At 40.6% G+C, this 12,593-nt stretch overlaps 1 protein-coding gene across 5 annotated transcripts in view; it reads left to right on the plus strand.

The window, feature by feature from the left end:
* Positions 1 to 12,593, plus strand: part of LOC126203328 (lysine-specific histone demethylase 1A) — a 100,386-nt gene that overhangs the window by 13,482 nt on the left and 74,311 nt on the right. For all 5 annotated transcript variants that reach the window (XM_049937599.1, XM_049937598.1, XM_049937597.1 and 2 more), the window contains exon 5: positions 5,818 to 6,039. In XM_049937599.1, the coding sequence (XP_049793556.1) occupies positions 5,818 to 6,039 (222 nt within the window). The remainder of the gene's footprint in view (positions 1 to 5,817; positions 6,040 to 12,593) is intronic.

Consider the following 12,593-nt stretch of genomic DNA (forward strand, 5'->3'; position numbering starts at 1 on the left):
AAAGGGTCCAGAAACAGTGGTCCTGGTTGTCTCTGATCACACATTCACATTTCATCTCTGAACGATACAGGTGCTATTTTCCAGAGCCTGTAACAGATCATGTAACATGTAGCCTGTTGGACTGTGAACTCCTCATTTCTAGCTTGTACTGAATATGGTTGTTGCATGCAATTTCTTCGTTCTGTATCACAGGGTTTTCGAAACTGTGTGTTGTGGAATATCTAGTGTCCTACTCAGTTTTCTGATAGATTCAGATATCCTTTGTGCAGTCTAATTCTACATCTGCTCCATTGTTCCTTGAGTTATATGTGACCTCTCAGAATGTTCACCACCAACATTTGTTTACCAAATTCTTGATTTGTCTACTTTGTGGCACTGTCTTTCTTTCACTAGACTATTTTCAAGACTTAAGTTTCCAAATGACAGAGCTACAGAATTATGTCCACAACTGAGAGAAATACCACAAAACAAAGCACATAAACTTGAATGAGATGAGAGCTATTAATACACATGCGTTAAGTGCATTTCATAAAGGCATAAGAAGCCTCTGAAGTAAGGTAATGGATTTTTATTGCTGTTGACGCTGGAAAATGAAATGTCAAAAAGTAAATCTGTGGATGAGCTATGCTTTTTAAGACAGTAATTGAACCTCTTTGTGATCTGAATATTGTGATGTATTAATGGAGTTTGGAATGCTGAAGTTAGTTGTCCCAGCTTGATATGGCATCAGTAAAATAACTTTATGATATAGTAAGAGAATTAAGTTACATATTAGTAAATATTTTGTAGCAGCTGCATATAAAATAAATAAATGAAGTATGTGTTAAGTGATAATCAGTACAAGAGCAAAGAATAACATACAATTCTTAACCTATTTTTAATTGAGTCTCTGTTTCTGCAACAGAAAATTGATGTAGATGAGTCTTTTATGGGAGTCAGTCCATGTTGTCAAGATACCCTATCTCAACCACCTTCGGTTTTGTTATGGTTTGCACAGAATGTAGCTAAGGTACTTCTACTGAGTTTAAGCTCCATCTGTAATGTGATGCAGGTACTGAGGCTGTTTTCACAAGAACCACTTTCTTTGAAACTGTAATTGTGCCAAAAAATTCCAAGTTCAGGAAGGTACTGTTGCTAATCTATAGAGCTACAATCCTGAAAATTGCCAGCGTGACACAACTTTCAACGTAGAACACAGAAACAACTTACATGAAGATCAGGAAATAATGCACATGAGAAAATCTGACTTTGCTGACAAATTCAGTCACAGAAATTTTTTTTCCCATCAGTATACAGGAGTGGGTATTAAGTAAAAGATTGTTCGTCAGTTAATTGTGTGTCTGCTTGTCAGAAAATTAGTGAGTTACGAACTGTCTTACAATTATATTTTTTAGCAACTTCTAAAGTTGCCAAAAATGCAGGATACCAAATTTTGCTTACCTTTACTACCATTTTCAGTGGTAACACCGGTTCCCGTCAGATCATTGAAGTTAATCGCTGTCGAGATTGGCTAGCACTTGGATGCGTCCCCTACCAGGTCTGCCGATTGCTGTTGGCAAGCGGGGTGCACTCAGCCCTTGTGAGGTCAGTTGAGGAACCGCTTGACTGGGAAGTAGCATCCCTCCATATCTGCATCCAGTGATGCCTAAGGGCTGAGGATGATACAGTGGCCAGTCAGTACCATTGGGCCTTCAAGGCCTGTTCGAAGGTGTTTGTTTGATATCATTTTAAAATTGGCATCTTATTTTATAATTGTTAACGTCACTGAAAGACTACATTTAAATCTGTTAGAAACTTTTTCTTACCTCACTGTATTAACAGTTGGAATTTACATCTGTTGATAAAAGCCCAAAATTTAAGCCCAGTTTTTGCACCTTAAGTGACATGACAAAAAATCAAATTAAGTGTTTGAGATGGGCTTGAGATATGCACTTCTCATTGGTGTAACTATTATAAAATCAGTGATGTCAGTTTTAAGACATATGTTATCAAATACAGGTAAAATATGGTCCCCCCCCCCCCCCCTCTTTTTTAGGCTGACAACATAGCAAAATTTGGCACACTTGCATTTTTGGTAACTTTAATGGGTGATGACACAGGAAATATATTTGTAGGAAACTCATAGTTTTCAGACAGGCTCACAGACAATGCATTGAGCAATGATCATGGTTCCAGTGTCTTTCACTCACTCGTCGGCTGATACTCGTATCCAAGTTTTCATTTCTCTCCTGAGATTTCCTTTGTCACGGTTCAGGCGTGGAAGTGTCGTTGATGGCTTAGCAATCCAATCCTAGCGTGGAACAGGCGGCCACAGACATTACAGCTGATGGAAGGTGGAGGACGTGGCTGAGCCTGGAGGAGTTTACGTCTCTGGCGTTTGTCATTCTCCATTCTTCGACGTTCCAACTCAAAGTTTTGAAGAGCATTTGAGGTAACCGAGCGCCAGCGACTTCGGTCTTCTGCTATTGTGGACCAGTTACTCGGATCGATGTTCAAGTTTTTCAGATTTTTCTTGTACTGATCCTTATAACGTTTGAGAGGGGCCCCTCGTGGCCTTTTACCTGTGCTCACTTCGCTGTACAGCATTTGGCGTGGAAGTCTGTCATTTTTCATCTGCTGGACATGTCCAACCCATCTGAGTTGATGCCCAATGATAAGAGCTTCCATGCTATGCATTTTTGCTTTCTCTAGAACAGCCGTGTTGGATATGAAGTCATTCCATTTCAGGTTCATGATATATCTTAGCTTCTGTTGGTTGAAGCGTTCTAGTTTCTTCAGATCGCAGCGATATAACGTCCAGGTTTCGCAACCATATAGCAGGGTGGAAATAACTACAGCTTTGTACACCATCAGTTTGGTGTACAGTGTTAGGTCTTTATTCAGGAAGACACGCTTTGTAAGACGACCAAATGCTACATGTGCAGCACGTAATCTATTCTCCACATCTTTTCCAGATGAGCAGTTGGATGACAGTATGCTTCCCAGGTAGAGGAAATGGTCCACTTGTTCCAAGGGTGTATCATAAATGGATATGCTGAAGTCAGGAACGGAGGAGCCAGGAGTTGGCTGCGCCATCACCTTTGTCTTTGGAATATTGATGGAGAGACCAAATCGTTCGTATGCCCTGCTGAAGGAATCAACTGACAGCTGCAACTCTGCAGGTGAATGAGCTGGAGAGGCATTGTCATCAGCATACTGCAGCTCTGTCACACGAGTGGTACTGGTGAACCTTTTTGAATGGAGTCTGGACTGGTTGAATAATCCTCCATCAAACCTGTACTTTAGTTCTATTCCTGCATTGTTTACGGTTGTCTCGTAAAGCATAGCTGCCAGATACAATGCAAATAATGTTGGTGCAAGAACGCATCCTTGTTTAAGCCCACTTGTTATTGGGAATTCACCAGTCATTTCATTCTGGCAGAGGACCTGTCCAGTCATATCATCGTGGAGAGCTTCAATCAGGTCAACAAAATGTTCAGGGCAGGCGAAGCGTTTTAAGACCATCCACATGGCTTCTCTGGGAACTGTATCAAAGGCCTTTTCTAGATCGTAGAAAACAAGTAGTAAAGGCTTTTTCTGTTCTCTGCACTTCTCCTGTAGTTGTCGTGCACAGAAAATCATGTCAATTGTCCCTCTTGAAGGTCGAAACCCGTATTGAGACTCAGGTAGTACAGTCTCTGAAAGTGTCTGGAGGCGATTTAAAAGGATTCTCGCAAAAATTTTTCCAGTGACAGAGAGTAGAGATATTCCTCGGTAGTTACCACAGACGCTTCTGTTGCCCTTCTTGAAGATGGTGACAATTGTGGAGTTCTTCAAGTCAGCTGGTACCTTGCGGGTTTCCCACATTAATATAATAAGTGAGAAGAGTCTAGTTTTTAGAGGCAAGCCGCCACCCTCAATAAGCTCCATCGGGATGCTGTCAGGTCCAGGAGCCTTCCCAGGTTTCACACTCTTGAGTGCCTTGCAAAGTTCTTGAAAAGTTGGAGGATCAGCCAGCCAGGGTTTTGGAGGGTGCTGTGGGACATTTTTGAGAAAATCTCCAGCGGCAGTAGAAGGGCTGTTTAACAGTGAGCTGAAGTGCTCTTTCCAACGATTTAAGATGTCCTGACTTTCAGTAAGAATGGTGGAGTTGTCAGCAGATTTCAGTGTTCCTGATGAGGAGCGGATAGGTCCATACAGCTCTTTAATACCAGCGTAAAAGCCACGCAGGTTCCTTGCATCAGAAAGATTTTGGAGTTCTGTGGCTTTCTGTTGCCACCATTTGTTCTTGATTACTCGTATTTCACTTTGACATTTCTGCTTGAGTTCTTGAAAGCGTGCTTTCTTTTCTGCGCAGGATGGATCTTGAGCAAGGGATAGGTAAGCATCCCGCTTTGCATTGATGATGGCTTGGATTTCTCCGTGGTTGTCATCAAACCAGTCACTTCTTTTCCGTGCACTACAACCAACAACATTCTCAGCAGTTTCTTTGATGATGTTCTTTAATGTGGTCCATTCTTGTTCGACGTCATCTGTGGTTGCTGGAGCTTTGTTAAGTTGTTCAGACAGTATGTCTTGGAAGTGTGAGCGAACGTTTTTGTTTTTCAGGTTGCTTATGTTGAATTTTCTGCGTGGTGGGTTTGAAAAGTGGGATCGTGGCTTGCGATACTTTGGTACTCTCAAGTGGCTGACTAAAAGTCTATGGTCAGTCCAGCACTCATCGATGTTTAGTGCTGCTTTTGTAATGAGAATGTCTTTCTTGTCACGCTGTCGCATAATAACGTAGTCTATAAGATGCCAATGTTTGGAGCGTGGGTGCATCCATGTGGTCTTATAGCGCTTACGCAAACGGAATTGGGTATTGGAGATGAAAAGCTCGTGCTCGGCACATAGACCAAGAAGTAACAACCCATTTGCATTGCAGTTTCCCACCCCTTGTTTACCCATGACATCTCTCCAAAAACAGTTGTCCCTTCCCACTCTGGCATTGAAATCACCAAGTAAAATTAATTTATCTTGAATGGGTATTTTAGAGAGAGTACTGTTCAGTTGGTGGTAGAACTGATTCTTTGTGTCTTCATCACTGTCTAAAGTAGGAGCATATGCAGAGACGAAGGTGATGAATCTGTCTGAACCAATGGGTACTCTAAGAGTCATCAGTCTTTCATTAATTGAGACAGGTGTAAGTCGAAGATCTTTCACTATTTTCGTTTTTACGGCAAATCCTGCACCATGGATGCGTGGTTCTCCTGCATCCTTTCCCTTCCAGAAGATGGTGTACCCTGAACGTACCTCACTAATGTGTCCCTCACCTGAGAGTCTTGTCTCACTCAAGGCAGCTATGTCTATATCTAGCCGGGCTAGTTCTTGGGTGATAAGAGCGGTTCTTCTCTCTGGTCTGTAATTGTTCACGTCCAGGAGGGTCCTGACATTCCGTGTCCCTATTGTCATAATCAGTTTCAAGTGAAATAAAAAAAGGATTGCTTTAGAGTACATATAGTTCACTCACTACCTGTTGTTAAAAGGGAAAAAGTAGTTTTTAACATGTTTCGAGAGAGGAGCATTCTGGTCTATTGTTCTATTTCTGTATTGTGCACATAAAGTTGTCAGTATGGTAAATTGCAGGATTGTAGCTCTATAAGGTCAGGAATAATAGCTTGCCAAATTTGAGATTTTTTTTCATTTTTTTCCATTTCTGAAGAAAGTGATTTTTTAAAAAATGGTTCTACCTCCTGCAGCAAGTCACACAGAGACTCCTAGATCACATGATTGTAACATTCAGTTTAATCAAATCAAACTTCAGAAAAAGTGTTGAGTAGATTTTTATTGGTTTTCTAGGTGTTGGTACTAGAGGCACGAGACAGGGTTGGGGGACGCATAGCAACATTTCGGAAATCATCATACATTGCAGATCTAGGCGCTATGGTGGTGACGGGGCTTGGTGGGAATCCAGTTACAGTACTGTCAAAGCAGATTAATATGGAACTTCACAAAATACGACAGAAATGTCCATTGTATGAATCTTCTGGGTGCACTGTTCCTAAGGATAAAGATGAAATGGTGAGTATAAAATTTACTAACTAATCTGCTAAACTTTATCAGCTGAAATACTGTAAAATGTGTGTTATGTTTTGCATTATTACTTGAATTAGCCATCTCCTCCCTTCTTAAGCATTTTTTCTTTCATTATTGTCTTAGAATTCTGTAAACATTTTAAAAAATGTCTGCTATTTTTATTTACATGGCGTAATGTGTAATGGTAACTACTTGTAGAGAATCAGTTTCAAGTGAAATAAAAAAAGGATTGCTATAGAGTACATATAGTTCTAACACTAAAATGAAAAGCTTCAAAACAAAGCAAGAATAAAAAAAATGTTCCTCTCTCCAGGGCTTTTTTTAGTTATAGTTGAGTGAAGCTAGTTAAAGTTTGTCCCTGTGGGCAGGTCATTGGACATGGAGTTCTAACTGAGCTGTACAAGAACAAGGATGGTACTCTGCAGATTATGTAAGGAATCATCCTTACATATTTCTATAATTAATTAGGAGCAACAAGAAACCTAAATTAGGTTGACCATAGGTGGACGTTAACTACCCCACCACCCTAATCTTTTTTATGTGCATTCATTCTCTTTAACTTCTGCTCTTTTTTTATGTAGTTGCTGCTCTAGGAAGACATTCAGCAGTATGGTACAAATATACATAAAATATGGTAAACCTTATTATTGTAAAATGTACATGTGACAAACATTGGAGTTATTACTACTACTACTACTACTACTACTATGAATCTTCATACAGCTTCTTGTATTAATTTTCTGTAACTTGTGTAGCTGCAGCATTTATATGATTTGTGATGGAATGCTTCTTGATAGACTATGTTTCCACAGTCAGTAACTTTTGTTAGGTACAACCATTTGTAAAACACTGTTGTCAAACTGTGATGGAAATCATTTGATAAAATTAAGAGCTTTTTGAAGGACTGAGTGGTGACAAAGATGAAAGGCAGGGGGATGTCATAGGGAGTAGGAGGTCAAAGAAAGTATACTTGTAAGTACTGTGACAGCTTCAGTCCAGAGACAATGATGTAATGTGAAGAAAATAAAATAAAGGGAACAGTGATGTATACACTCACTGCCAAAAAAAGTGAAGCACTCAAAGGGACACGGTTGGTTGCTAATGTAACTTCATACACATACACACCGTCACCAGAACTTAACATGAACAGTGTCAGAAGTTGAGTGATGACAGTGGAGGATACAGAAATGCTACATACTGGTGTGAGATAGCATTATCAGCAACTGACAGAGTTTGAAAAGGGTCTCACGGTGGGTGTCCATTTGGTGAGCTGGGCAACATGTGCCGTATGGGTCATTCCATGTCAATTCAACCAATTTGAGAAAATGTTTCAGCTGATAGTCTCAGATTTGGCTGTAATTTAGCACACCAATGCTACCAAGTGTGGAACACTTATGTATAAAATTTTAAGTTCCCCTACCGACTAGTTCCAGAATTATGGCTTGTGAAAGGTGACGTGACCCGGAAATTGCAACCCGCATCTGGAAATCTATCTTCAGACCCAACTTCAGGTCTTAATAACTTTGGAACTATTCCACACAGTCCAGTGAAATTTTTACAACCCAGTGACATCCACTTAGGGAACACACTCTATGAATCAAAACACCAACAACATATTTCTGAGGGAAAATAAAAAATTCCAAAATGTGATTTTAAAAATGTAATACTTTAAAAGGTACATATTGTAGGTGCCCTCTATGCCAAATATAATTCACTCAAAAAGGTTATAAATTTTTTGTGGTAAGCTTAATGTGGCCTAAACACACGCAGAACTCATCTTGCCCTTATCAGTCACACAAACAGTTACACGCACACGAAAATACAAAAATTTGAAAAATTACCTGAAAAACATGGATTTTCTAAGTGTGGTAGCACAAAAGGGACAAGTGATATCCAAGCCAAATTTCAAACACTGTATAAGTAGACCATAATATAATATGTTGCAAAATTTCAACTTATTGCAAGCCATTTGTGTACAATAAAAGTTGACAGAGATGTATTTGGTTACATTTCTTTTAACACGATTTAGCAAGTAATAGTGATGATGCAGAGAGCTTGTTTCAGATAAAGCTGCAGCAATTGTTGGGAACCATTAGGCAACAGAAAGTTTAACAATGGTAGTTTTCAGGGACAGAATGAGTCATTGTTAGGCAGGAACAACAAAGGAAACAAGCAACAATTACAGGTTACTCATGTTTTTAAGATTCTAGTTCAGACTGGTCAGCACTGTTGTGGAAAATCAGTATGGAGGCAGAACAGTGTACTAGCTATGCTTTTGTTCAAAGAAGTTGCAGTATTGGTAGAGCACAAGCATCTGAATGTCATAAAACAACATATGGCACAAAATGTGGCATTCACTTTGTTCTGTATGATCTGGATGAATCGGACCAAGATTTGTTGCTATGGAGATCCGGGATACACCCTGTGGGCACAAGAAGTACAGTTCCAGGAAACTTTAGTGTTTGATATCATCATATTAAAGTGTTTCTGGATAAGTATTCTTTCCTACAAAGAAGTTGTTTTGATCCATTTTGGAAGACAGTGAAGTGTGGCCTCAGAGAAATTGATATAAAATCAGTATTGAAAGTGAATCATTGCATGGGACTTAACATGAAACCAGGACAAAAGTTATGTTCCAGGTGTGTTACACTGCTAAAAAATGAAGAATGCTCTGATAATTTACATGACAATGATGAGTATCAGCCACCTACAACCACAGCGGGTGCGCAATTAAATACTTCAGTGACTGCTCTGAGTTTGTCTCCCATGAAGACACACAAAGTTGGGAAAAGAGACAGGCCAAGCTATGGTAGAAGATACCTACAACAAGCTCAAATGGAATTAAAACACAAAAAAGCTGACACACTAATGCTGGAAGAGGAAGAACTATCTGCTGCAAAGGAACAGAAATCATGCCAGAAATGCTCTGATTTGGACAAAATTTTGCATGATTTGAAAGAAACATGTGCCATATCCACACGCCAGAAAAAAAGTAGTTATTCTTACCCTTGCACCTTCCAGCTGGTCTATTGACTACACTACTAAGGAATTCAATGTTTCTACATATATTGTAAAGCAAGCTAGGAAAATAAAAACAACCCAAGGAGTGCTTCCACAACTTCAGCAGGCTCAGGGCAAGCAATTGCGTTCAGAAATAAAGGTGCTAGTGTCGGAGTTTTATGAAAATAATGACTACAGCCGAATAATGCCTGGAAAAAAAAAGACTATGTAACAGTGAAAATGGGAAATGTACGTGTACAGATGCAAAAAAGACTGTTGCTATGCAACATATCAGAACTATATGTAGAATTCAAGGAAAAGTATCCCAATACCAAAGTAGGTTTATCATCTTTTTTTCAATTTCAGCGAAAATTGGTTGTGCCTGTAAGTGCAAGGGGCACACACAATGTTTGTGTATTTTGAAGCCTATCAAAATGCTAAGCTGATGTTTGCTGCTATAAAGGATTCTTGTCTGGATTACAAAGGTGCAATGAAGCTGCTAGTGTGTGACATCAGTTCCTACCAGTGCATGATACACAGGTGTGAAAAATGTCCTGGTAAGGCAAATCTTGCGGAACACATGAATAACAAACTGTATGGTGAACTCCTTATGGATGATGATGAACTTGTTTCTTATAAACAATGGACACACATGGATTACACAAGTCTTGAAATAAAGCAAAGTACAGTGGAAGATTTTGTTGAAATGTGTTGTCAAAAAAAACGGACAAACTGACCACACACAGCTTCACAGCAACAGCACAATTGGTTTATCTCCAGTTTTGTAAGGATAATTTGAAACAAGATGAGATTATAGCAATACAAGACTTTTCTGAAAATTATGCATTTATAGTTCAAGATGTCATCCAAGGATATCATTGGGACAACAGTCAAGCAACTCTCCAGCCATTTGCGATTTACTATAGAGGTGAATCAGGCGATGTGTCTGTCATGAACCTGTGCGTTTTTAGTGACTGTTTAATTCATGATGCCATTGCAGTTCATGCCCACATTCGCACTGTCATGGCATTTGTGAAAAACAAGCTGCCTGACATACATCTTGCGAAATACTTTAGTGATGAGGCAGCTAGTCAGTACAAAAACTATAAAAATCTCAAAAATTTGTGCATGCATTACCATGATTTTCAGATTCACGTGGAATGGAATTTTTTCGCAACAAGTCATGGTAAAAATGTATGTGATGGTATTGGTGCTACCATTAAGCACATGGTATCACGAGCTAGTCTGCAGCACCCTACAGAAGGTCACATTTTAACACCTCTTCAATTATTTACCTGGGTACAGAAAAATATCTCTGGCATACAATCATTCTATGTTTCGAAAGATGAGGTGAAATCAGTCGAAGAGTTGCTAAAAAGCAGACTAGAACACGTTAAAACTGTTGCAGGCACAAGGAGCCATCATCACTTCTCTCCAGCGGACTCTGACAAAGTGCAGATGAGCAGACTGTCCGGTTATAACTATAGGTTCATCCACAACATGTGTCTTCGCAGTGTGTCTGACTCAGGATTCAGAAGCAAAAGCAGCAACATACAACCAGGTTGCTATGTTATTGTTGTTTATGATGACAAATGATACTTAAGATGTGTTGCAGAGTGCTGTGAAGCAGAAGGTGATGTATTTGTGAACTTCATGGCACCAGCAGGACCACTAAGATCATTTCATTGGCCATGTTTGGCAGACAGGTGTTGGATTTCTTTTTAACATATTCTTATGACAGTTCCAGTTCCTACCACAATGTCAGGAAGACAGTACAATTTGCCACTCAATCTGCAGAGTACAGTAGCTAAAGTGTGGGAGAACGTCTGTTCGAAGCACAATCAACTGGTTTTTAGCAGTTAAGGTGCAGTAAACATTAATGATAGGTTGTGTTAATCTGTCTATCACCAAATACATCTGTCAACTTCCATTATACACAAATGCCTTGCAATAAAATGCTGAAATTTTGAGATATATATCATTATGGTCTACTTATGCAGTGTGTGAAATTTGGCTTGGATACCACTTGATGAGTTCTGTGTGTATTTAGGCCACATTAAGCTTACCACAGAAAAATTTATACCATTTTTAAGTGAGTTGTATTTGGCATAGAGGGCACCTACAATATATCTTTTAACGTATTACTGATATGAATAGAATAGAGGGAAACATTCCACGTGGGAAAAAGATATCTAAAAACACAGATGATGTGACTTACCGAATGAAAGTGCTGGCAGGTCGATAGACACACAAACAAACACGAACATACACACGAAATTCAAGCTTTCGCAACAAACTGTTGCCTCATCAGGAAAGAGGGAAGGAGAGGGAAAGACGAAAGGATGTGAGTTTTAAGGGAGAGGGTAAGGAGTCATTCCAATCCCGGGAGCGGAAAGACTTACCTTAGGGGGAAAAAAGGACAGGTATACACTCGCGCACACACAGACATATCCATCCGCACGTACACAGACACAAGCAGACATTTGTAAAGGCAAAGAGTTTGGGCAGAATGTCAGTCGAGGCGGAAGTACAGAGGCAAAGATGTTGTTGAAAGACAGGTGAGGTATGAAGGGCGGCAAATTGAAATTAGCGGAGATTGAGGCCTGGCGGGTAACGAGAAGAGAGGATATACTGAAGGGCAAGTTCCCATCTCCAGAGTTCTGACAGGTTGGTGTTATTGGGAAGTATCCAGATAACCCGGATGGTGTAACACTGTGCCAAAATGTGCTGGCCGTGCACCAAGGCATGTTTAGCCACAGGGTTATCCTCATTACCAACAAACACTGTCTGCCTGTGTCCATTCATGCGAATGGACAGTTTGTTGCCGGTCATTCCCACATAGAAAGCTTCACAGTGTAGGCAGGTCAGTTGGTAAATCACGTGGGTGCTTTCACACGTGGCTCTGCCTTTGATCGTGTACACCTTCCGGGTTACAGGACTGGAGTAGGTGGTGGTGGTGGGAGGGTGCATGGGACAGGTTTTACACCGGGGGTGGTTACAAGGGTAGGAGCCAGAGGGTAGGGAAGGTGGTTTGGGGATTTCATAGGGATGAACTAAGAGGTTACGAAGGTTAGGTGGACGACGGAAAGACACTCTTGGTGGAGTGGGGAGGATTTCATGAACCCGACCTGGTACAGAAGCAAATAACCAGAGCCACTTCCTCATCTTCTCAAACCCAGAACCTCCCACGGAAGAACCCCAAAAGTGCCCCACTTGTGACAGGATACTTTCCGGGACTGGATCAGACTCTGAATGTGGCTCTCCAGCAGGGATACGACTTCCTCAAATCCTGCCCTGAAATGAGATCCATCCTTCATGAAATCCTCCCCACTCCACCAAGAGTGTCTTTCCGCCGTCCACCTAACCTTCATAACCTCTTAGTTCATCCCTATGAAATCCCCAAACCACCTTCCCTACCCTCTGCCTCCTACCCTTGTAACTGCCCCCGGTGTAAAACCTGTCCCATGCACCCTCCCACCACCACCACCTACTCCAGTCCTGTAACCCGGAAGGTGTACACGATCAAAGGCAGAGCCACG

Source organism: Schistocerca nitens, chromosome 9 (genome assembly GCF_023898315.1).
Source record: "Schistocerca nitens isolate TAMUIC-IGC-003100 chromosome 9, iqSchNite1.1, whole genome shotgun sequence".
NCBI classification, from domain to species: Eukaryota; Metazoa; Arthropoda; class Insecta; order Orthoptera; family Acrididae; genus Schistocerca; species Schistocerca nitens.